This window comes from Pempheris klunzingeri, chromosome 4, assembly GCF_042242105.1.
Source record: "Pempheris klunzingeri isolate RE-2024b chromosome 4, fPemKlu1.hap1, whole genome shotgun sequence".
In the NCBI taxonomy this organism is placed as follows: domain Eukaryota; kingdom Metazoa; phylum Chordata; class Actinopteri; order Acropomatiformes; family Pempheridae; genus Pempheris; species Pempheris klunzingeri.
Window position 1 is genome coordinate 1169063 of NC_092015.1, and position 25033 is coordinate 1194095.

The following is a 25033-nucleotide window of genomic DNA, read 5'->3' on the forward strand; positions in this document are numbered from 1 at the left end:
TGCACCTGATCTGAAGACGCCGTCACACCCTCATAGGGTCAGAGTCCAAGCAACATGGATCCTGGAGCCCTGAAGACAGCAGTTATTAAAATTATGTAGAAAAAGCCTGATCTAGATGCCTCAGTGATAAACGACTACAGACAAATATCAGACTGGTCTTTTGTGGGAAAGGTCATTGAAAGGGTTGTTTTCCTGCAGCTGAACACTTTCTTGGTGCAAAATAATCCCCTCAGTCTGGTTTTAGACCACAGCACTGAGGCTGCACTAGTTTTAAATGACATCACCTGAGTAGCCACACATGGAACATTTCATTTATAATTTTAATCTGAAATCTTTGTATTTGATACCGTTGACCATGAGATGCTGTTGGACAGGTTAGAAAAGTGGGACTACTTTGTGTCGACTGGTCATTTTAAATCTGAGCAAACAAAAATAACGTGTGGGGTTCCTCAAGGGTCCATTCTCTGACCTCTTCTTTTTATCGTTTATATGCTTCCCCTTGAAATTAAAGCCCACTAATCAAGCCACAAATCTGTTAAAATGGAGTCAGGGGTAACTTTCAGTTCCCACATAAAATCATCAACTCATTAAATCAGCCTCCTCCCACCTTTAAAAAAAACAGCCAGAATTAAAAGATGTTTGTTCAAACAAGAGACAGAAACCTTTATCATCACTTTTATCATCATCACATCGCTGAAGATGCTGAAATGCCAAATGCAGATATGTGGCCATCTGCTGTCCTCTGCAGTATAACACTGGTATGACAGCTCATAAGGTCACTGTGCTGATTGTCCTGTCGTGGTTATTCCCTCTTCTTGTAATTGTCGTCATGATCTCACTGAACGCCTCTTTACAGCTGTGTGGCAAAATCATTGACAGATTGTACTTTGACATCTACTCTACACTACAGTTAATAATGTGTATGGACACATTTACACTTTCACTGTGTCGTCACATCGTTGTTCTTCAGCTCAGATAGAAATTATTGACAATCTTTGCTCATGAAAGCAGAAACACAAATGAAGCAGCCAGTGAAGAAACATTTCTCCAGTGGAGTCAAACAGTGACCACAGTGATCCTGATGATCAAACATTCACACATCCCTCTGGTCGGATTCTCACCTGCTGAACTGACTTCAGGTGGACTGACGGACGCTTTCCACCTTCATGAGGAAACACTGGGAGAGAAGAAGCTGCTCATTCCTTCCTCGTCAGTCCTGGTGTCTGTGTGCATCTGATCTGAGGACGCCGTCACACCCTCATACCTTCAGAGTCCAAGTCTGAAAAATACCAGTGACGTCAAAACTGGTCCAACCTGTGGCAGAAACCCAGTGAGAGTCAGAGGGAGGAGCCACTGATCAGATGGTGGAGTTCTCCTACCTGTCCACCAGGTGGAGCTAACTGACCATCTGATGGACTACAGATCAGCAGCAACATGGATCCTAGAGCCCTGAAGACAGCAGTTATTAAAGCTCTCTAGAAAAAGCCTGATCTAGACGCCTCAGTGATAAATGACTACAGACAAACATCAGACTGGTCTTTTGTGGGAAAGGTCATTGAAAGGGTTGTTTTCCTGCAGCTGAACACTTTCTTGGTGCAAAATAATCCCCTCAGTCTGGTTTTAGACCACAGCACTGAGGCTGCACTAGTTTTAAATGACATCACCTGAGTAGCCACACATGGAACATTTCATTTACCATTTTAATCTGAAATCTTTGTATTTGATACCGTTGACCATGAGATGCTGTTGGACAGGTTAGAAAAGTGGGACTACTTTGTGCCGTCTGGTCATTTTAAATCTGAGCAAACAAAAATAACGTGTGGGGTTCCTCAAGGGTCCATTCTCTGACCTCTTCTTTTTATCGTTTATATGCTTCCCCTTGAAATTAAAACCCACTAATCAAGCCACAAATCTGTTAAAATGGAGTCAGGCGTAACTTTCAGTTCCCACATAAAATCATCAACTCATTAAATCAGCCTCCTCCCACCTTTAAAAAAACAGACAGAATTAAAGATGTTTGTCCAAACGAGAGACAGAAACTTTTATCATCACTTTTATCATCATCACATCGCTGAAGATGCTGAAATGCCAAATTCAGATATGTGGCCATCTGCTGTCCTCTGCAGTATAACACTGGTATGACAGCTCATAAGGTCACTGTGCTGATTGTCCTGTCGTGGTTATTCCCTCTTCTTGTAATTGTCGTCATGATCTCACTGAACGCCTCTTTACAGCTGTGTGGCAAAATCATTGACAGATTGTACTTTGACATCTACTCTACACTACAGTTAATAATGTGTATGGACACATTTACACTTTCACTGTGTCGTCACATCGTTGTTCTTCAGCTCAGACAGAAATGATTGACAATATTTGCTCCTGAAAGCAGAAACACAAATGAAGCAGCCAGTGAAGAAACATTTCTCCAGTGGAGTCAAACAGTGACCACAGTGATCCTGATGATCAAACATTCACACATTCCTCTGGTCGGATTCTCACCTGCTGAAGTGACTTCAGGTGGACTGACGGACGCTTTCCACCTTCATGAGGAAACACTGGGAGAGAAGAAGCTGCTCATTCCTTCCTCGTCAGTCCTGGTGTCTGTGTGCACCTGATCTGAGGACGCCGTCACACCCTCATACCTTCAGAGTCCAAGTCTGACAAACACCAGTGACGTCAAAACTGGTCCAACCTGTGGCAGAAACCCAGTGAGAGTCAGAGGGAGGAGCCACTGATCAGATGGTGGAGTTCTCCTACCTGTCCACCAGGTGGTAGCAGTAGTACTAGTACAGGTAACAGCAGTACTAGCTGTAGTAGTATGAGTGGTAGTAGTACTTGTACAGGTAACAGTAGTACTAGCTGTAGTACTATGAGTGGTAGTAGTACTAGTACAGGTAACAGTAGTACTAGCAGTAGTACTATGAGTGGTAGTAGTACAGGTAACAGCAGTACTAGCTGTAGTACTATGAGTGGTAGTAGTACTTGTACAGGTAACAGTAGTACTAGCTGTAGTACTATGAGTGGTAGTAGTACTAGTACAGGTAACAGTAGTACTAGCAGTAGTACTATGAGTGGTAGTAGTACAGGTAACAGCAGTGCTAGCTGTAGTACTATGAGTGGTACTAGTACAGGTAACAGTAGTACTAGCTGTAGTACTATGAGTGGTACTAGTACAGGTAACAGCAGTACTAGCTGTAGTACTATGAGTGGTACTAGTACTAGTATCAGTTGTATCAGGCACACAGTGATGCTCTGGGGGTCAAAGGGCACCAGGACCAAAGGACCAAAGCACTGATTTGCCATCAGCTTCAGGCTGTTGGTCCCAAATGAATATCAAATCATAGTGAGCTGGAAAGATTCAGTGATCACCTGCTTTACCAAATCCTTTAACCTGTTCAGTAACATGCTGAGGATTTCCTATTGACTGCAGCACCTTTATTGTTATGTGTCGTCGTGTCTGTTAAGTGTGTCTAGTCTTGTCTCTCACTTCCTGTTTTATTGTGGAAACTAACTCTCCTCTTGTTTCAGGCTGTTTGACTTCCTGCTCTTGTGTGTTTCCTGCCTTTGTGATTGTTTCCACCTGTTCCCCATCACCTCTTGTATGAATAGTCTGTGTCTCCCTTTGTCCTGAGCCGGATGGTCTGGTCGTGTCCAAGCGTCCATGTTCCTGTTTCAAGCTAAGTCGTTGTTGTTAAGTTTTGAGAGCATTGTCTGTCTCTGTCGATGAAAGAGTTCATCTGTCTAAAAGTCTCTGGTATCTGGTTTTGAGTCCTCCCTGTTTCTTGGCCTCACCATAATAAAATGTTACATTGCTAGAATTATTCTTAAAGTAACTAACGCTAGTCACCTCGTCCTCCTGTGTTGAAAATGTTTTACTTGTTTTAAACCACCGTCACTGTTTGTACATAAACTGTTTTATATGTTTCTTAATAAATGTTCAACGTCTCTCTGAGTTCAGGTAGTTTTTTATTTCAGACATGAGAACGACACAGTTTTACTTTAAACAGAAAAGCTAAATGTAAGCCTGAGCTGTGATGGAGCGTCTGCAGTAAACAGTCGGTGTGTTTTAACAGGTTTTATTGATCAGTAGCATCACTTTAGTAACAGGAATGAAATGTTTTCTCAGATCTGAGCCTCTGATTCAGTCTTCATCATCACAACATGTTTAAACCCAAAACATGACTTTTAGACTTTGACGTCAAAAACAGCAGCAGCTTCATGTTAAATCCCTTTTTCAACACGACGACAAAACGTGGAATAAAACTATTAAACTCTAAATGACCTTCAGCTCAGCAGTGATGGCTGTGACAGGAAGTGACCTCACGTCCCCGTGGTGTTCACGGGTTTGACGCGTCTTGACGTTTCGTTAGCAAGCTAAATTATTAGCCTCAGTGGCTTCTAGTCGCAGAACTAGCTAACACTTTCATCAGCGTTTCTGTAACTAAGCCACTGGTTTATCTTTGATCATGGCATCCTTGTTGCCTAGCAACGCCACTTGAACGTAAACCACATGTGCTAACTACGTGTTAACTACACATTAGCATGCTAACTAATTAGCACGGCGACAGTGGGACCTGTGATTACTGTGGAGTTTGATTTAAAGGAGCTTATTTGAGTTAGCTTAATTTAGCTTAGCACAAAGACTGGACCTTAGCTAGCCTGGCTAATGCTAACATGCTGATGTTAAAGAGGGAGAAATGTTCATCTTACATTAGCGTGTTAGCTTACTGTAGCTAGTTAGCAGTAAACAGCACAGGAAGTGTTTTTCTTTCTGTAAACACAAAACTATTTCTCGCTCATTTGAACTAAAATGAGCACATTTGCAGCCGACAGGAGCGAAGTGATATTCTGAGGGAGAAACATTTTATTTTCCGATGCTCATGATATTTTGTTCATCATATTAAGCCAAGTGTTTGTTTTTTTTTTACTGATGATTTTAATCTTAAAAGAATATTCAAGTTCTTTCCCCTTTACAACCCCCCCCCCCCCCCGCCGGTATAAAATATATTTACTGATTTCCCACACGCCGTCACTGAACACTTTATTAAAGCTACTAACTGTCTGTTCTTTTAATCTCAGTTATTATCTGTTAGTGTGATGATCATTTTATTCTATAAATGCAAAAACATTTTCTAAAACTAAACACCCTTGATTCTCTATTTAAAGGAGCAGTCTGTAGGATTTTGGAGGCTCTGTTGATAGAAATGAGCCTTTATATCTACGGAGGCCGCCATGTTTCTACAGGAGCCCAGAGCGGACAAACGGGGCTTCCCGTTGTTACGTTAAAGTGGAAGTTGACCAAAAGAAGGATCATTTTTATTGTTAGAAAAAGCAAAGGGAGGGTGAATCCTCGCGGGCCACCGTAGGTTTTCCTACGGGTCTCAGCTGGTTAAAATCTGTGACCTCACTAAATCCCACAGACTGCTCCTTTAAATCAGTGGCTTAAAACAAAGTAAATTATTTTTATGTATATTGTTTAAATTTGTCTCTGATTTAGTTTCCCTGAATGTTTCTTGATGAGAAATTATTTTTCATCTCTTTATAATTTCTGAACTACGTTGACGGGCCTCCGGGGGCGCGAAGACGACAAAACGATGCCGACGTGTGAGCGGTCGCTGAGCAACAGGAAGTGGCGAAGGTTGATGCCGATTGGTCAGTAATCCTCCAGTAAAGTAAACAGGAAGTAGGAAAACATGTTCTGTGAAAATAAACTCCAAACGGACAAAATAGTGGGATTGTGGGACTCCTTCGTCCCATGATGCAACAGTCCTCTCCGCAGTAAACACGTCCAGCAGGAGGCGCTAACGAAGGATCCTCCTGCCGCTGAGCGAGTCGTTTTTAAACTCTTCATGTTCGGCATCTGATGAGCTTTCTAACAAAGTGCAAAACAAACTTTCTGACATTTTAAAGACCACAAATAAACAAACTAATCGATCAAACAAACGTTAGCTGCAGCTTTGACGCTCTGAACATGTTTTCTAACCTCAGTAACTGTACACAAAGTGTGTGTGTACTTCCATAGAAATACTATGTTTTATATCTGAAATGTTCAGCCACATGTTAAATAAGAACTCTGGTGTTTCTAAGCCTGAGTGTGAATGACTGGTAGCTACTAAAAGTGTTGGAACTGGTCCACAAACAGCCGCTCTATCGCTCTCTGCACACACACCAGACTACATTCACAAAAACAGGGATTTTAGAGAACAGGACACAGGAGCTGCTGCTCTGCTGCTGCCTCCATCAGTCAGTGTGTTTGTGTTATTGAGTGTTACACTAATATTGTGTTTGATCTAAACTGATCCTTGATGACACCAAAGTCACACAATAACACAAACGCACAAATTGATCGAGGCAGCAGCAGAACAGCAGCTCCTGTGTCCCATCACGGTAAAATCCCTGTTTTTGTGAATGTAGTCTGGTGCCACTTTTAGTAGCTACCAGTCCCTTAGACACCAGGATGTGTAGAAACAGAGTCCAGGTTAAAAAACACAGGAGTTGCCCTTTTAAAATGTCTGTCCAGACTGTTGCCGTGGTAACTGAGTGGTTTTAGAGTCTGCAGAGGGTCCGACAGCCTCCAGTCTGGGCTCCTGTCATCCGGACGTCTTCTCAACACTGTTCACCACCTCTGCTCCTCCCCCTCCTCCTCCTCCCTCTTCCTCCTCCTCTCCCCGGTTGAACTGCCGCCTGCTGAGCCTCTCCGGGTCATGTGACGCCATGTCGCTGAAGTCCCTGAAGATGTCCTGAAACGTCTCGTCGTCTCCTGAGGATTAAAGAGGGTTTTTACTCATCAGTGTTGTGTTTGGACACAGGAGAGATTCTTTAGAGGGGAAACGATCACTGACCCACGGCGCCAAACACTCCCTCCGAATCCCTCATCTCCTCGTTCATCCTCGCCATCCGCAGTCTGAAACGGTCAAACGGTCATTTTAAACTTAATAATACTTAATAATTCCAGTATTTTTTAAATCTGGGCTCTATTTGATTGTGCTTGTTTGATCCACTGACAGGCTCAGAGTGTTATTCTCAGTGTGTGACAGCATCATGGAAAGGATCCCTACAGAGAGAGACCTGGAAGATCCTTTTGGTTTAACCACAAACAGCACACACACCAGACTACATTCACTAAAACAGGGATTTTAGAGAACAGGACACAGGAGCTGCTGCTCTGCTGCTGCCTCCATCAGTCAGTGTGTTTGTGTTGTTGGTGTTTTAAAGGGCTAGTTTGGATCCAACACAATATTTGTGTAACACAGAATAACACAAGAATTAACTGATGGACGCAGCGTTGGACCAACAACTTCTGTGTAAAATCCCTGTTTTTGTCAATGAAGTCTGGTGCGTTTGAAGAAATGTTCTCTCCTGTTATTTGATCTGTGGTGGATGTTTAGATGTTTATGGTTGAGCTCATTTTAAATATTTCACTCACAGCGTGACGATGTCGGCATGGGCCGTTTCCACGGCGATGGCCAACGGGTCCTGTCCTCGCTCGTCCGCAGCGTACTGATTGGCTCCTCTCTTCAGCAGCAGACACACCTGTCTACAGCGGCCAATCAGAGTCAGCGGTGATTCTTCCACTTTGAAACAGAGTCTGTGTGTGTGTGTGTGGTTGGTTACCCGGTGTGTCCGGCGGTGGCGGCAGCGTGCAGCGCCCCCCGTCCTCTCAGGTCTCTGTGGTTCACATTCGCTCCGTTCAGCAGCAGGAACTCGCAGGCCAACAGCGACCCCTGCAGGCAGCCCACAGAAACAGCCAATCAGAGGCAGAGCAGGGCGGAGCTAGCCAATCAGAGGCAGAGCAGGGCGGACCTCGCTGTCCTCACCCCGACAGCGGCTCCTATCAGCGCCGTGCGTCCCTCCTCCTCCCCGATGCTCCCGTTGACCTCCGCCCCCTGGGCCAATGCTGCTGCCATGGCAACCAGGTCTCCTGCCAGCGTCGCCCGATACAGACGAAGACCAGCGCCGTCCTTCTCTGGATCTGAAACACAAAGACATCTGACGTCCTCCTTTCACGACGGACAGAAACACGCAGGTGGAAGACGCTGAAGCCTGATTGGACGGGATCCTTCTGACGCGTCACCTGGACTCACCTGCTCCGTCTGAGCTGCTGTTCAGCACAAATCTCTTCTCCACGTATTTCTCTTTGATCCACGTCTCTTTCTCCGCTCTGGAAGAAAGAAAACCAAGAAGCTTCACACCAGACTTCATTCACTTTTCTGCCGTTTTTAGCCTGAACGTTCCTGCTGGCAGAAAAGCACTTTTGAAGACCTGACTAACAGCCGGGGCTTCAGAGGACACACGACGGAGCCCAAACATGATTACTGATTAATTATCTGTGATTTTTACCTGTTACTGTCGGCTCTGGGTTTGACTCGTCCTTCCTCTGAACATCGCGCCTCGTAGATCTGGTTCATCACATTATTGCCCAGAATGCACAGCAGCTAAAGAAGAAGAAGAAAAGGACAAGATGACAGAGGGAAAGGAGACAAAGAAAGGAGACAATGTGTGTGTGTGTGTGTGTGTGTGTGTGTGTTACCTTGAGCTGTTCAGCCTCCCAGGAGTCCAGAGTGAGAGATCTCACCTTGGACAGGTGAACACCGAGGCTCCTGGGAACATGACGATGTCATATTATACATCCTGTAAGTGTGACGTGCCGTCTTTGTGAATCTGACATTAGCTCTGTGACGTTAGCTCATTAGCTCCGTGGCGTTAGCTCTTTGGCTAACGGCGAGCTAAACAGTCCATCCAATGAACTGAGCTCGTGGTTGTTCCAGGTATTAGTCAGACCCTCAGGCGTTACCATGGAAACAGACTAATGATATGAATTAATAGTCCTGGTGTTTTTTGGGAAGTGACCTGAGATGATGGCCTTCAGTATATTATATTATACTGTATTAAATCCTTTATTAAACACAGTTAAACAGTTATACAGGATAATATACAGGAAGTGATGGTGTGATGTCATAAGGTGTACTGGCTCACCTGTGGATGCCGGAGCACTCGATGCACATGGTCACTCCCAGGTTGATGGAGGCCCAGCGAGGCTCCTCCTCGCCACAGTCGCAGCACCGCTGGTTCCCGGGGCCCCTGAGGGCCACGCCCAGCGCCGGGGGCCTCCGAGCAGGGGGGCCCGGGGAGGGGTCCCCGCCACACTGGGGAGGGGGGGGCTCTTTAGGCTGCAGACAGGCAGGGACACACATGAAGAGTTAAATCTGATGTTCAGTCACAAGTTAAACTCCCCTACAGGTTATAAGAGCCCAGCTGGAACTATCAGTGCTGTAATCAATAAGATGATTGATGGGAAATGAATCAAAGCTATTCTAATAATCATTGAGGTCGTTTTTCACAGCAGGTACAGTGACACAAACCACCTGACTGAGGAAGTGGTAGATCAGCAACAAACATTTTCTGTGAGCTAAAATTTGTGTTTTTCTGAATGGAGTCTGGTTCACGGCTGCAGGCTGAGGTGATAATATAAAATAAAATACTCACTGGCTACACCAAGTGCTTTTAATCCTTTAACTACATTTTCCTCTTTATACCCACGTACAGACACCGAGCACCTGAGCGTGAACCTGCCTGAGTGATCTGGGCGTCGGCTCTCTCTCGGTAGGCGAGGTCGATGCTGCCCTGCAGGGCGCTGAGCCACGCCTGCTTCAGCTGCTCCGAGTCCGCCTGCAGAGCACAGCACCTACCGCACAAACATGGAGACTCACACAGAGAAAACTCCTGACTGGCCCTTTAAGCACCGCGACGTCTGCACGGAGCTTTCAGCTGCTGATCGATCAGTTTCAGTTCCACAGAAGGATCAGACCCTCGACCTGCTGCTGGACCACATCCTGGTACCAAACACACTCACAGCAGCTTTAGCGCCGCCGGCTAGCTGGACGCCACGACACGTCTGGGTGAGTCGACTGTCTGATGACGATTCTTTTAACACAAACTGAGACTTTACTGACTTTGACCAAAATCAACACAGAGTCAAAGTTTTGTCCGGTGACTTACTTCTGAACCGACAGCAGCTCGAAGCAGAAGCGGCGGTCGATGTTCTCCAGAGGTTTGACGGCACACAGTCTGAGGTCCTCGAACAGAACCATGTTCTCCTCCTGCAGCGCCACAATGACAACGTCCTGGTTTTTAAAGTCTTTTCTAGAAGCTTCTAAAATCCTACTTAATATAAAGTTTAGTTTCCACAACAGAAATCTGAATGTTGGTTCTAAACTCAGATGAAATATCTCCTGAAACATCCGGTAAAAACAGTCGTACCTTGTGTGACTTCCTGTAAATCAGCTGGTTGTCTCGGATGGAAAACCAGCACCTGAAACAGGAGGAACTATTAGACTGTTCGGATGAGTTTGATTATTGGAGCCAGAAGGATCGAGTCAGTACCTCTTCCAGGTTTTGGATTTCCTCCTGGAGCGTTTGAACAGGTAACCCTGGATGATGTCATCGGTGTCGGGACACGGGCTGACCATCGGCTCACCTGAAGCGTCCTCAACACAAAACACAACAGCAACAACAACAAAGTTTTATTCTAAGTGTGTGACAGCATCATGAAAGGATCCCTACAGAGAGAGACCTGGAAGATCCTTTTGGTTTAACCACAAACAGCACACACACCAGACTACATTCACTAAAACAGGGATTTTAGAGAACAGGACACAGGAGCTGCTGCTCTGCTGCTGCCTCCATCAGTCAGTTTGTGTTGTTGTTGTGTCTTCTACAGATACTGTGTTGAATCTGAACTGACCCTTTAAAACGAAACAGCACAAACAAACTGACTGATGGAGGAAGTAGCAGAGCAGCAGCTTCTGTGTTCTGCTATGGTAAAATTCCTGTTTTTGTGAATGGAGTCTGGTGTATTTGCAGAGAGAGGGGGGGGGGGTTCTTACTCTCTGCTGGACCAGCAGGTGAGAGTTCTCCAGGTCTTTTCTTCTGGCTGCACAGTCGGTGGACAGCTGCGACAACTGAGGACAGAGAGAACAAGCGTCCTGTTACAGGTCAGAGGGGAGGAGACACAGTGATCGTTTGGATGGGGGGGGTCAGGGGTCAGGACCTGTGCTGCCATGGTTTTCATGGTGGGCTCCAGGTCCCTGAGCAGGTCGAAGCCTTGGTGGAAGAAGGTGAACTGAGCGTGGACGAAGGAGAAGAGCTGGAAAGAGACAAACACTCGTCAGTCACGAGCAGCGTCACCGGATCAGAATTTCAAGCACTTGACTGGAAAATCGAAGCACTTTTCAAGGATTTCCAGCACGTGTACAAACCCTGATCAGTAATATTTCATACTTTGCTCTAAGTGTGTTTAAACCGTCCGTCAGATCATCCTCTACCCTTAGATAACTATTTCTAACGTCTGGGCTGAGCCACGCTAGCTGTTTCCCCCTGCTCCCAGTCTTTATGCTAAGCTAAGCTAATGGCGTCCACTTCTGTGCTCAGAAACTACGAAAGAAGAAGCTGCTTCCCAGAAATGTTGGACTGCTCCTTTAAAGCAACAACAGCTGAACTCACAGAGTTCAAGACGTCGATTCTCTGCTGAGTCTTGAAGGTGTTGAGCTGGAAAAAAAAAACGTGCAGAATATTTCAGCATGTAAATAAAATGTCCGACGTGTTGTCATGACAGTGTGTGTGTGTGAGTGTGTGTGTGTGTACCTGCAGACAGTAGTCCAGGGCGAAGTGCTGGTGGCATTTGCGCGTGGCGAGCAGCAGGTGACTCGCCCGCTCGGCGTCTGCAGCTTTGTGGCGAGATGCCTGAGCGCTTTTCACCGCCGCCGTGTCCAGATCCTCCCCGATACGAACAAACTCCCTCCTGGTGTCCGCCAGCTGGGGGAGGAACCTCAGAGACAAACACCATCATCATCATCGTCATCAGTGCCGCTCAGGTCTGTCTAACATGTTTCACCCTGATTTAACTTTACAGCAGGAAGGATCATTTTGGATTATTTTTAGGCAGATGCTTTTTACACCCAGGTGTAAATATCCAGTGCAGCTGAGACAGGAGGGGAGGACAGCCCCAGTTAGCACAGGAGTTAGCCTCAGTTAGCACCAGTGTTAGCCTTAGTTAGCACAGGAGTTAGCCTCAGTTAGCACCAGTGTTAGCCCCAGTTATCACAGGAGTTAGCCTCAGTTAGCACCAGTGTTAGCCTCAGTTAGCACAGGAGTTAGCCTCAGTTAGCACCAGTGTTAGCCTCAGTTAGCACAGGAGTTAGCCTCAGTTAGCACCAGTGTTAGCCCCAGTTAGCACCAGAGTTAGCGTCAGTTAGCACCAGTGTTAGCCCCAGTTAGCACCAGTGTTAGCCCCAGTTAGCACAGGAGTTAGCCTCAGTTAGCACCAGTGTTAGCCTCAGTTAACACAGGCGTTAGCCTCAGTTAACACAGGCGTTAGCCTCAGTTAGCACCAGTGTTAGCCTCAGTTAACACAGGCGTTAGCCTCAATTAGCACCAGTGTTAGCCTCAGTTAACACAGGCGTTAGCCTCAGTTAGCACCAGTGTTAGCCTCAGTTAACACAGGCGTTAGCCTCAGTTAGCACCAGTGTTAGCCTCAGTTAACACAGGCGTTAGCTGTGGCTCTCCTGTCCTTGTGTTACTGTGTGAGGTGAAAAGTCACTTCTCGTTTGATAGAAACACACCTTTATGTTGCTTTATATAACTTTCTGTGTGTGTGTGTGTGTGTGTGTGGTGTGTGTGTGTGTGTGTTGGACCTACTGTGTACACAGGTTGGTCAGCTGCTGGCTGATCGCTCTCTGAGTTTGATCAAACAACATCTGAGGACAAAAGACACAAAGATCAACACAATACTGGAACTACTGTTACTACCATTAATACTATTAGTATAACCATTACTACCTTCACTATTAACACCACTAATAATACTACTATTACTACATTGACCTCATAGACAGACTGTTAATACTTCCTGTTAAAAGACACTGAGCTCAGTAAAAAACACAACTTTCTTACATTTTACTGACTAACTGATTAGTTGCCGCCCTAAATCACCGCACTTTGAAACCAGGGACACACCAAACAGAAGACAGGAGGTGTGTGTGTGTGTGTGTGTGTGTGTGTGTGTGTGTGTGTGTGTGCGCTCACGGTGTGGAAGCTGACCATCTCCTGCAGGCCCTGGTTGAACTGGGTCAAACAGTTCTGAGAGGAAGGAAACAGGAAGTCAGCAAGCAAACAAAGAGCTGAAACGTTCTGCCAGCGAACCTCCGAGTTACTGCAAAGACTTCACATTCTGACAGCTTAAAGGAAAACTCCGGTGTTTTTAAACCTGGCCACAAACAGGCACCAGACTCCATTGACAAAAACAGTGATTTTAGTTCACAGAACACAGGAGCTGCTAGTTCGCTGCTGCCTCGATTTGTTAGTTTGTTTGTGTTATTGTGTGACTTTGGGGTTTTAAAGGGTCAGTTCTAATCCTCTGTGTAAAACACAATAACAAAAACAAAACAAATTGATCAAGGCAGCGGTAGACCACCAACTCCTGTATGCTGTGTGGTAAAATCACTATTTTTGTCAATGGAGTTTGGTGAGTCTGGTTAAAATCACCAGCAGGTCACCAAACTCCATTCAGAATATGAACGTTTGTACCAAATGTTGTGTCAATCCCTCAGATAGTGTTGACATGGTTCAGTTAGCATTAGCATTAGTGTGTAGCTCCGTACGGTGATCACGCCGTCCTTCTTATGGTACGTGGACAGTTCAGCCAGGCCGTTCAGGAACAGCTGATTGGCTGCGTTGTACGCTTGTCCCGCCTCCACCATCTTACCGCACAGCTTCATCACCTGATTGGTCACAGACACAGATTATAGACCAATCAGATCCCCTCACGGGTCAGCGACAGGACAGACAGTAACAGAGCTTATAAAATAACAAGAGCAGTACTACAATACTACAGTACTACAATACTACAGTACTATAATACTACATTACTACTACAATACTACAGTACTACAATACTACTACAATACTACAGTACTATAATACTACAATACTACATTACTACTACAATACTACAATACTACAGTACTATAATACTACATTACTACTACAATACTACAGTACTACAATACTACTACAATACTACAGTACTATAATACTACATTACTACTACAATACTACAGTACTACAATACTACATTACTACTACAATACTACAGTACTACAATACTACATTACTACTACAATACTACATTACTACTACAATACTACAGTACTACAATACTACTATAATACTACATTACTACTACAATACTACAGTACTACAATACTACATTACTACTACAATACTACAGTACTACAATACTACTATAATACTACATTACTACTACAATACTACAGTACTACAATACTACATTACTACTACAATACTACAGTACTACATTACTACTACAATACTACAGTACTACAATACGAGCCAGTTGTTACAGTGGTACTACATGTAGCAGCAGTAGTACTAGAAGCACTTAGTAGTAGTATTATCAGTAGTAGTATTATTATTAGTAGTAGTAGTATTAACTGCAGTAGTAGTATCATCAGGTGTACTTGTACCTTGTCCAGGTGAGCCTGCACAGCTGACACTTCCTGCTCGAAAAGCTCCAACTTGAGTCTGAACAAAGTAAACAAACATCAGCACGTCTGCACATGCGCAGTTTGGAGCTGGGTGTCAGTGTGAACGTGGTCTTACCTGAAGTCAGGTGAGTCTCTGACGCACTCCTCAAAGTCCAGCAGCGACTCCATGTTGTCTGAAGGTACTGCTGCTCTTACTGTGACTGAGCCCAACTGTGGTTAAGCTTTATTAAACCCTCTGCATACTGACAGTTAGCCTGCTGTTAGCCCAGTTAGCCTGCTGTTGGCTCACTGTCAGCTCACTGTTATCCTACTGTTAGCTCACAGTTAGCCTGCTGTTAGCTCACAGTTAGCCCACTGTTAGCTCACAGTTAGCCTGCTGTTGGCTCACTGTCAGCTCACTGTTATCCTACTGTTAGCTCACAGTTAGCCTGCTGTTAGTTCACTGTTAGCTCACAGTTAGCCTGCTGTTAGTTCACTGTTAGCTCACAGTTAGCCTGCTGTTAGCTCACTGTTATCCTACTGTTAGCTCACAGTTAGCCTGCTGTTAGTTCACTGTTAGCTCACAGTTAGCCTGCTGTTAGTTCACTGTTAGCTCACAGTTAGCCTGCTGTTAGTTCACTGTTAGCTCACAGTTAGCCTGCTGTTAGTTCACTGTTAGCCTGCTGTTAGCTCACAGTTAGCCTGCTGTTAGTTCACTGTTAGCTCACAGTTAGCCTGCTGTTAGTTCACTGTTAGCTCACAGTTAGCCTGTTAGCCCTCTGTGGTCTCTTCCTTACAGCCGCTCCGCTCTCTCTCTGATGATTCATTTCACTCCTCATATTAAACTCTATCCGGTAAATGGCCGATAAGCTCCTTCCACGCGCCCAATCGATCGTTTCATGCATAGCCGATCGATCAGGCACCGTGCACGCGCTCCCGCCTGTCACGCCGGTCGCATTAAAGAGCCAATAAAACGGTGTCCGGTGTGTTTTCAGGTAACAGCTGTCCGCCGCCAGCATCCCGCTCCAGCTGCTGCTGTTGCTAACCGACAACTTTCTGCAAACATCCGGGTTGTTTGGATCAGACCATCCGGGAAATGGCGACACCCTGCGGCCTGGAGCGGTACTGCACCCTCGGTTTGATCGATTATTGATTAGTATTATGGTGACATTTTAGGCCAATGGAGACATTTAATAATGGATTAATTATTTTGTTTAATTTATAACGAAACAGTTAATTAAATCACATCAGCAGCAGAGATGAAAAAAAGGTTTTTATTGGAAAACAGACAAGACAACACTGTGTGTGTGTGTGTGTGTGTGTGTGTGTGTGTGTGTGTGTGTGTGTGTGTGTGTGTGTGTGTGTGTGTGTGTGTGTGTGTGTGTGTGTGTGTGTGTGTGTGTGTGTGTGTGTGTGTGTGTGTGTGTGTGTGTGTGTGAGAGATCAGAAGCCAATAGAAACCAGGATCACAGTGACGTTGTCGGCACAGCCCCGCCTCACCGCCTCACTCGCCAGCTGTTGACAGGCGGCTTCAAACCGGAGCTCCTCCTCCGTCAGGCCGCCCTCCTGCGGGGGTGTTTATATGTAGACTTTTTAAAACCTGGTTTTGGCCTCGGCTGTGTTCGGGGCTTTTATTTAGATATTCAGAGGTTTTACAAACCTGCAGGACGCCGAGGACGAACTTCACGGCTTCATCAGCCGAAAACACTTTGAACAACCCGTCACAGGCCAGAAGGACGAACCTGCAGAGAGACCGGGGGGGTCAGTGTTTAGACCGGGGGGGGTCAGTGTTTAGACCGGGGGGGGTCAGTGATTAGACCGGGGGGGGGGTCAGTGTTTAGACCGGGGGGGGTCAGTGTTTAGACCGGGGGGGGGTCAGTGATTAGACCGGGGGGGGGTCAGTGTTTAGACCGGGGGGGGGGTCACAGGGGGGGTCAGTGTTTAGACCGGGGGGGGGTCAGTGATTAGACCGGGGGGGGTCAGTGTTTAGACCGGGGGGGTCAGTGTTTAGACCGGGGGGGTCAGTGATTAGACCGGGGGGGTCAGTCATCAGCGTTTAGACCAGGTTACTGCTCCACTTCAGTTTAGATTTTACTGGGATATTTGTCACTAACAGACCCTTTTCACACTGCATGTCCTTAGTCCTGGTCCTGAACTCTGGTCTTTAGGCCTTAGCCCTGGTCCCTAGCCCTGGTCTTTAGCCCTGGTCTTTAGCCCTGGTCTTTAGCCCTGGTCCTTAGTCCTTGGCCCAGCTCCTTAATCCTTAGCCCTGGTCCTTAATCTCTAGCCCTGGTCCCTAGCCTAGGTCCTGGTCCTTTATAGTCTCTGGCAGGGCCGATGTGGTCTGTGGCTCTAGCACAGAACAGGACTGATCAGCTGTTGCAGACTGACCCTTTAATGGTGGCACAGTGTTGGTGTCGCTCTGACCAATCAACAGCCAGCGTGTCTCTGTTCTTGCCTGTCATTGGCCGTGAGCTGACACCTCCTCAGGTCCGGCGTCGAGATGACTCCACAGCGTTTGTACTGACCGTCTCCGATGGAGCGAGACACCTCGAGGACACCGAGCACCCGGCCGTCCCTGACGGTGCCTCCCGCTCTCTGGATCCTCATCCTCTCCTCGTAGATGGTCGGGTTGTGTTCTTTACTCAGAGCCAGAGTCACCGGCCTCCTCTCTCCACCCGCCCCGCCGCTCGCCTCCAACCGACACAACACCGCCTGCGGACACACGGAGGAGAGACGTGGACTCTGAATTTGCTGCTTTACCGCTCTCTTCAAAGCCACCAGACTCCATTGACAAAAGCAGTAATTTTACTTTGCAGGTCTGCTGCTGCCTCCATCAGTCATTTTGTTTTTCTTATTGTGACTTTGGTGCGTTAAAACACCAAAGTTACACAAAGTCTCATGTTCTGTGAAGTGAAAGCTTCCACTCAGTCTGTGAATCATCTCAACACTCTACTCGATGGATGAACACAACATCTGCTAAAAACGATCAGATTCTGAATGGAGTTTGGTGATTTGCTGACTTGTCCTCTGGCATCACCATGAGAATGACACATGGACGTTCATTCCTCTGAACGCTGCTCAGTGGAGCAGGAAGCCAGGATCAGGATCTTCATCGTTGGGTCCATAGAGAACTAACATGCTGGCTAACTTCCTGTTGGCCCTCCGCTAACTTGAATGGGGATAAAATTATTTAATCCTGTGGCTGTGATTTAATTCTGATTCTGATTTATCGGACCGAATGGATCAAACTCTGATGGTGAAACGAGTCATTTCATACGGTGTGACGCTGAAGAAAAGTATCTGTTGATTTCCAGGCGTCTCTTTCACAATAAGAGCGCCGTTGTTGTCATTACAGAGTTCAGCCACTACATCAAATTGGCTTCAAGGCCTGGAGACCTTCCTGAGGGGTTGGTCTGACACCAGTGGATAAAACATCAGGGTGTAAAAGGATAACTGGTCATTGTAACCAGACTCCATTGACAAAAACAGTAACTTGACCTCACAGAACGCAGGAGTTGCTGATGTTTGTTTGTGTTCTTGTGTGTTACACAAATGTTGTGTTTGATCCAAACGAACCTTTAAAAACACCAAAGTCTCACAATAACACAAACAGACTGACTGATGGAGGCAGCAGCAGCAGACCAGCAGCTCCTGTGTCCTGTGAGCTAAAATTAGCGTTTTTCTCAATGGAGTCTGGTGTATTTGAAGAGAGCGCTATAACGGCTGTTTGTGGTTCAACCAAAAGGATGTTAGTGCCGTCGAAGCCTGACAGGAAACAATGGACATAATGTGTTATTCTGCTGATGATGTAAAACTCCCAGGGTACCCTGCTGTCTCCCAGATTGGCCACGTACACCATGTCGTCCACCACCAGCACACAGGTGGCCGTGGAGCCGTCCTTCCACGCTGGCTTCCTGTTCCACCGCACAGAGAGAGAGAGAGAAAAAGTACAATCAGAGGCGTTCAGAGTCGGACCACCGCTGGAGGATGTCGACAGGAAGTGTTTCCATGGTTACTCAGCTGCAACAGTCCTGCTTTATTTGTCTTTAAACAGTTAAGCTCCTGCCTGCAGTGGATCCACGGATGTACAGACAAGCATCAGTGGATCACTGACAGACTGAAGGAAACTTAAAGACAGACAGATTCTCATTTTGTCTCTGGTTCCTAAACAGATTTAAGGACCTCTTACTGGCTGGACGCTCTCTTTAGAAAGTCCTCATCTGTCTGGCGGAAAGTGTCCAGGAGACATTTCTTTATCAGCTTGTCCACGTTTTCTGTTTCTCCTGAAAGAGGCGACACGTTTGATGCATTAAAGGGAAACTCTGGTGTTTTAGTAGCTGGTTATTACAGGCCTTTTTAAAACTCACCGCTGGGGAACTTCTTGGCCAGATTGTGATGAAGATTTTCTGCAGCGTATCGGGACGCTCGAGCTCCTCCGTGACCGTCGAACACGCCGAAGTACGAAACTCGAGACCTGCAGGACAGACGGGACACGTGAGAGACAGACGGGACACGTGAGAGACAGACGGGACACGTGAGAGACAGACGGGACATGTGAGAGACAGACGGGACACGTGAGAGACAGACGGGACATGTGAGAGACAGACGGGACACGTGAGAGACAGACGGGACATGTCAGAGACAGACGGCTCTTACATTCGTCCTGGCAGAGCAGACAGACAGCCGCTCATGTCCGGCAGCAGCACGTGAGCGTCCTGCATCTCCTCGCGCTCGCCACGCCTCGCCGCCACGTAGCCTCTGAGCTCGGGGACGCCTGGACAACAACACACACGTCACCCGTCACTCTCACCACCTCCACCAGACCCACGTCCGTCTGCTCAGCGGCTGGAATCAGACGGGGACAAGCAAACAAACGCTGTGGTGGAAGAGCTGAAAACCTTCTTTACAAACTTTCTTGCTCTCCCTCCGCTCCTCCTCCTCTTCCTCCTCCTCATCTTCCTCCTCGTTTCTATCAGTGTGACAGTCTTCATCTTCTCGCTTCCGTTTTAATCTTTTCTCCTCCTCCTCCTCCTCCTCCTGTGCTGCGTCCTCTTCTTTGGTGGGCTGTGGTCCGGCTGCTGAAACAGGAGCTGAGGAAGAACCAGACAACAGAATATATCCAGATATTAAACGTTAAAGGATAATTCAGGTGTTTTTAACCCCGGGTCCTGGAATTGGTCCAGTAGATTTACACACCAAACTCCATTCAAATTTCAGGATATTTTGTGTACAGTACAGTGTGGACGGTGTGTATCCTCAGGTGAGGCACGCCACCTGCTGCCTGAACAGAAAACTGCAGAGTTCATCACCAGTTTATTTCTTTTTAATTTTTTTTTTTTTCTGCTGTTTTTATCAGAACAAATGCTGTGACGTGCACACGAAAATATGTAAATTAGATCAGGTCACATGATTAAAGACAAAGCTACAGGTGGACACACACACACACGTACATTTACAGTATTTAAGTTCTACTTTTAAGAGTTACCTAAAAGGGTAACTCTGGTGTTTCTACCCCTGTCCACATCCTGGTGTCTGAGTGACTGGTAGGTAGTAAAAGTGTTGGAACTGGTCCAGTAGATCACCTCAGCCAGCAGCCACCAAACAGGCTCTCCTCAAACACACCAGACTCCATTCATAAAAACAGGGATTTTACCTCACAGAACCCAGTAAAATTAGATGTAGTAGAAAAAGTACTGGGTTATTTCCTCCTAACCAGCACCAACGTGTCTGCTGGTACCGGTCGTTAATACTGAGTTCACCGGGACTCACCGGAGGTCTGAGCCGGTTCCGGCAGGTCGTCGAAGAGATCCATCAGCTCCGTTAGCTCAGGTGCTAGCTGACCTGCTAACTAGCCTAGCTGCGCGTTAGCTAAGCCGGTCTGCACCTGTAACGTTACAGCCCGGGGACTGTGTGGGAGCTAAGCTAAGCTAACGCGGTCACGGGCGGGTTAAACTGTCGGGAGAGTTTATTAAAACGGGCCAAAGTCGTCCAACAGTCCGCAGCCCAACACCTTCATTGACTATAAGCACAGAAAGGTTGATTGTTAGCTTCACGGACAGGACCGGGCTAGCGCTCTCTGCTAGCATCAAGCTAGCCATGACGGTAAGACGACTTCCGGTCACACCCTTCAAAACAAAAGCCCGCTAGAACAAGAGAACAGGACATGAAAATAATACAGTAACTAAATACAGTAACAAACTTTACAAACTCATAATGTTTAATATTTTCTGAGGACTTTTAAGATGGTAAATGGCCTTAATTGTTAAAGATAATTTATGACAAATAATTTATGAAAAAACGTAATAAAATAACACTAAACGTTAAACCACAGCTTCTTAACCTGGGGGGTCCCAACACCTACTGGGGGGTCAGCGCCCCCGGGGAGGTCACCAGGCTTTCTAGATTTTATGGGGTGTAAGAAAACTATTTAAAGAAACACACCGAATGCCTGTATCTCAGCATCTCATCCATTTCTGTAAAGAAAAACTACATGAAAAAGTTATTTTTAAAGTTAAGATTATTTTTTCTAAGATATGAACTTGTAACATAGAGGATGGAGGCAGGGTGAAGACCTGAACACAGAGCGTCAGCCTCGTCCCACATTAGACAAACACAGTTAAAACAACCAAGTGTCCATTCTGCAGAAACAGAAGCCTTTTAAGAACGTATGATTGTTAGAAATGTAAAAAATACAAAATACAAACAGAGAACTGTATAAAACTCTTATCTGATGCAAAATTCACCCAGATGTTTGTTGTCCTCGAGCTTCCTGCTGTTCTTACGTTCACTGTCCAGGTTAATGTTTCAGTGTGTCAGTGGTTCTGTGCTCTTCAACTATAAAGTGAAATAGTCGATGCAATGGTGGAAATAACATCTACTATTTACTGCAGTACATTTATCTGACAGCTTTAGTTACTACTTTTACATTAAAAACAACCACATGAAGGACTTTTATGATGTAATGCAGTACTATAATCTACCCAGTAGTTGACAACACATCTGAAAGTGGCTGCACACTGATATTAAAATGATCCATCAGTGATGAAACAGAATAATGTGATATTTATAAGTACTTTTACTTTGAAGTACATTTAGCTGGTAATACTTTGATAAAACTGGTATTTTTACTTTTACTTCAGTAAATAATAATCAGTAAATCCATCACAATGATCGGTTTGTTAATAAAGTTGTGTTTGAACTCGCTATAAGCTCTTTAAATAAAGTTGAACAGGTTCATGTTTATGTACAAGCTTGTAACTTCCTCCTTTTCCTCCTCCTGGGCTCTGATTGGCTACTCAGACTGGCCGTCAGCCAATAGCAGCAGAGGAGCGGCTGCTCCGGGCTCCTATTGGCTGGCAGCAGAATAAAGGGGGGGGGGGGGGGGGGGTGTCTGTGAGGGGTCACCGGAGCTGGAAAGTTTAAACTCAGAAGGAGTCCGGAGCTCTCAGCGGGAGGGGGGCATGCACTGACCGCTGGGGGGTCCTTTCACTGCAGAGTTAAAGCTGTCTGTCTGTCTGTCTGTCTGTCTGTCTGTCAGCAGCATGCGGCTCCGTCTGTGTCTCTGTCTGTGCTGCCTTTGGTCCGGCTGGATTTCGGGGCTTCAGCCCGCAGCGCAGCATCCTCCGGGCCGGGAGGAGGGAGGCGTGCAGCCCGGCTGGAGGAGCCAGAGCACCGGCACACCGACTCCGCCGCGGACGGACGCCAGGAAGCCGGCGGCAGTGAGGGGAGCCGGGGAGGAGCAGGGCGGGCGGAGGGCGGCTCTGAGCGGGTGAGCAGCAGCACACAGAGGCCCGGTCACACATTTATTCACCCCCCCACCCCCATGTGTTGGAGGGTTAAAAAAGCACAATTTATACACGCATCTATCTACACAGAAGTGTGTGAACTAACCCTTTAAAGTCACACAAACTGACTGAGGCTGCAGTAGACCAGCGACTCTCCACCAGACTCCATTGACAAAAATGGTAATTTTACAGTACAGAACACAGGAGGTGCTGCTCAAACTGGTTAGTTTGTCTTTTCCAATTTATTCCAATTTAAGCTGCTTTTCCTTGTAATACTGGAAGTGAGTTTTCCTGATTATGTGTAAACTCGCCTCTCAAATAAGATTTTGAATGCAGTTTGACTTGTAACAGTATTTTTACAGTGTCGTATCAGTACTTTTACTGCAGTAAAAGATCTGAGCAGGATCAATACTGTAGAATCGTATCATAAATAGGATCTGGTTTGTGTAGTTGACACACAGGATTTCACTGATAATGTTCACACTCTAATCTGATTGGTGAACTCTTTGTTATCGTCTGACTGGTTGTGTTTTTAACAGCAGTCACAGTGTCAACTAATGTGATATCTAACATCAGGGACACGCCCCCCCCCCCCCTCTGCTCTGCCCATCTTTGGATTAGCCAGGAGTAAGACGGGCGCTGATGAGATGGTGACTGCAGGACGTTCTGCAACACACCAGACTACATTCACAAAAACAGTGATTTTAGACAGGAGTTGATTGTCTATCGCTGCCTGGATTGGTTAGTTTGTTTGTCTTATTATGTGACTTTTGGTGTTTTAAAGCGTTAGTTTGGATCCAACACAATATTTGTGTCACACACAATGACACAAACACACTGACTGATGGAGGCAGCAGCAGAGCAGCAGCTCCTGTGTCCTGTTCTCTAAAATCCCTGTTTTAGTGAATGTAGTCTGGTGTGTGTGCAGAGAGCGATAGAACGGCTGCACACACACCAGACTACATTCACTAAAACAGGGATTTTGCATTTATGCTGGTTTTCTGCCCCATGTGGTGAATCATAGCGGGCGACCACTGACGCCTTATGACAGCCTGGTGACATCCACCAATAGGAGCGCAGGGCTGCTCTCCACCTGTAAGCGTGGGGAAGAGAAAGAGGAGTGATGATGCTGTGTGTGTGTGTGTGTGTGTGTGTGTGTGTGTCTCAAGTGCAAGTCTGACTGACAGTCAAGTGATGGATGCAAAGTCAACACACACTAAACACACTAATCTTAAACCCTGTGAACTGACTGACTGGGCTGTGTGTGTGTGTGTGTGTGTGTGTGTGTGTGTGTGTGTGTGTGCGCAGCAGATTTAAAGAGGTAACATGTAGGTTGGTATGAGTGTGTGAAAAGAGGAAAAAGTCCTTCTTGACTTCAAAGTGTTCGACTGTTAGCACACACACACACACACACACACACACACACACACACTCTGGTCTTGTTTTGGGATCAATGTGAGGTCCAGCCCACATGTGGAAGTTAAACCCACACAGGTGAACATATATCACCTGACCTTTATCTGTCTTACTGCTTCATGGAGTTCACACACAAGCTGCGACACCTTTAGATGATGATCAATAATCTAGATCAGGGGTCGGCAGCCTTCACTGCTCAGAGAGCCCTTTGGGACACCAGAACCGTCCTGACGGTCAACATGAAGAGAACCCTGCATATATGTAGAAACAAACCGTGTGTCTTCATGTGATCAATGATCCGCTACAGAGACCTTTCTGAGTGCAACAGAACCACTTTGAAGGTTACTTTTAAATAAAATACGTAATGTCTATTTTAGTCCTTCGTGTATTTAACGAACTTCAATGATCCATCGGCAGCAAACCTCTTTTGTGCCTTCATCCTTTTACTGGAGCGTCCAGTCAGAACAACCAATGGACTATTTCACTGAACAAGGAAAAAAAATATCAATATATGCAAACTAGTAGGTTATTAAAGTCTTTCTCTTACTTGGTTGATGTGATTTAATTACATTTCAAAAACTACTACTAATAATATTAATAAAACACATTTTAATGAACCCGTTATGGTCGACCATAAATCTGCCAGAGCATTTTTTTTTTTTTTACATTTTTACATGTAGTTTTTACTGTAGTCCCATTTTTTGGAGTATTTTAATTTACTATACATTAACACAACCTTACATCCTAAACCTTAATAATATGTATAGATTCATGCCTTTACTAATGAAATAAACTGCCTTCAGATCACATGAACACAAATGAAATCACCTTTTTTGTATCATAATAAAAATATAATCTGGCAGAAATATATACACAAAGGAACAATTTGCATAAAAACACATTTCCACTGATTTCCCTGGAAAAAAAGTTTTGCTTCGCGGGTTTCTGGGAGAGACACGAGTGAAATTACCGCAATGACACCATACTGGCTGTGAAGCACAACGTCTCAGCTTTCAGAAACCGGTAATCCAGAGCCGTGAGGTCTAAGAGAGTTAAATAGTCATTATTTAGTTTTCAAAGCTGCAGCAGAGGGAGGAAAGAGCCCTGGACCCCTGATCTACATCAGAATAATCTTCCCCGTCATGGTGCTGATCTTCTGATCGTCCTGTTTGAGCTCTTTGAGACGATGAACTGTGATTTAAGGCTCTAATGCTAGCTAGCGTTAGCATTAGCTGCATAAACACTAACTGGCATTAGCCGCAGCCTTTGATCCAGTTAGCAGGAGGC

The 25033-nt window shown here is 45.8% G+C and overlaps 2 protein-coding genes across 3 annotated transcripts; both read right to left on the reverse strand.

Annotated features, from left to right (window-relative positions):
• Nucleotides 1–4846: 4846 nt before the first annotated feature.
• LOC139199765 (arf-GAP with coiled-coil, ANK repeat and PH domain-containing protein 2) lies at nucleotides 4847–15008 on the reverse strand. Its single transcript, XM_070828913.1, has 22 exons — nucleotides 14680–15008; nucleotides 14544–14601; nucleotides 13659–13778; nucleotides 13084–13137; nucleotides 12697–12755; nucleotides 11644–11827; nucleotides 11503–11547; nucleotides 11051–11146; nucleotides 10887–10961; nucleotides 10384–10487; nucleotides 10261–10312; nucleotides 10000–10100; nucleotides 9574–9685; nucleotides 8977–9170; nucleotides 8531–8600; nucleotides 8341–8435; nucleotides 8085–8161; nucleotides 7818–7972; nucleotides 7615–7724; nucleotides 7427–7537; nucleotides 6843–6904; nucleotides 4847–6760 (listed from the first exon to the last, which is right to left on the reverse strand). The coding sequence occupies exons 1-22, from the start codon at nucleotides 14730–14732 to the stop codon at nucleotides 6591–6593; spliced, it is 2157 nt and encodes a 718-aa protein (XP_070685014.1). The 5' UTR covers nucleotides 14733–15008; the 3' UTR covers nucleotides 4847–6590.
• Nucleotides 15009–15803: 795 nt separating this feature from the next.
• On the reverse strand, nucleotides 15804–20423 carry ilkap (integrin-linked kinase-associated serine/threonine phosphatase). Of its 2 annotated transcripts, XM_070828920.1 has the most exons (9): nucleotides 20316–20423; nucleotides 19445–19636; nucleotides 19203–19320; nucleotides 18914–19020; nucleotides 18736–18829; nucleotides 18373–18460; nucleotides 17002–17258; nucleotides 16204–16285; nucleotides 15804–16109 (listed from the first exon to the last, which is right to left on the reverse strand). In XM_070828920.1, exons 1-9 carry the CDS (start codon nucleotides 20356–20358, stop codon nucleotides 15987–15989), a joined length of 1104 nt encoding a protein of 367 aa, XP_070685021.1. In that variant the 5' UTR covers nucleotides 20359–20423; the 3' UTR covers nucleotides 15804–15986. The 2 variants fall into 2 exon arrangements, with proteins under 2 accessions (XP_070685021.1, XP_070685020.1); XM_070828919.1 differs by lacking the exon at nucleotides 20316–20423 and having other exon boundaries at nucleotides 19458–19469.
• Nucleotides 20424–25033: the final 4610 nt, after the last annotated feature.

What these genes read in the sequence shown, in the direction of transcription:
- ilkap (XM_070828920.1), bottom strand. Translation starts at nt 20,358, where the DNA reads ATGGATCTCTTCGACGACCTGCCGGAACCGGCTCAGACCTCCG. An exon ending in GGAACCGGCTCAGACCTCCG is followed by an intron (nt 19,637 to 20,315) that starts GTGAGTCCCGGT and finishes GTTCTTCCTCAG; the next exon opens with CTCCTGTTTCAGCAGCCGGA. An exon ending in TCGTCCTCGGCGTCCTGCAG is followed by an intron (nt 16,110 to 16,203) that starts GTTTGTAAAACC and finishes ACACCCCCGCAG; the next exon opens with GAGGGCGGCCTGACGGAGGA.
- LOC139199765 (XM_070828913.1), bottom strand. Translation starts at nt 14,732, where the DNA reads ATGGAGTCGCTGCTGGACTTTGAGGAGTGCGTCAGAGACTCACCTGAC. An exon ending in AAATCCAAAACCTGGAAGAG is followed by an intron (nt 10,313 to 10,383) that starts GTACTGACTCGA and finishes CTCCTGTTTCAG; the next exon opens with GTGCTGGTTTTCCATCCGAG. An exon ending in TGATAGGAGCCGCTGTCGGG is followed by an intron (nt 7,725 to 7,817) that starts GTGAGGACAGCG and finishes GGCTGCCTGCAG; the next exon opens with GGGTCGCTGTTGGCCTGCGA.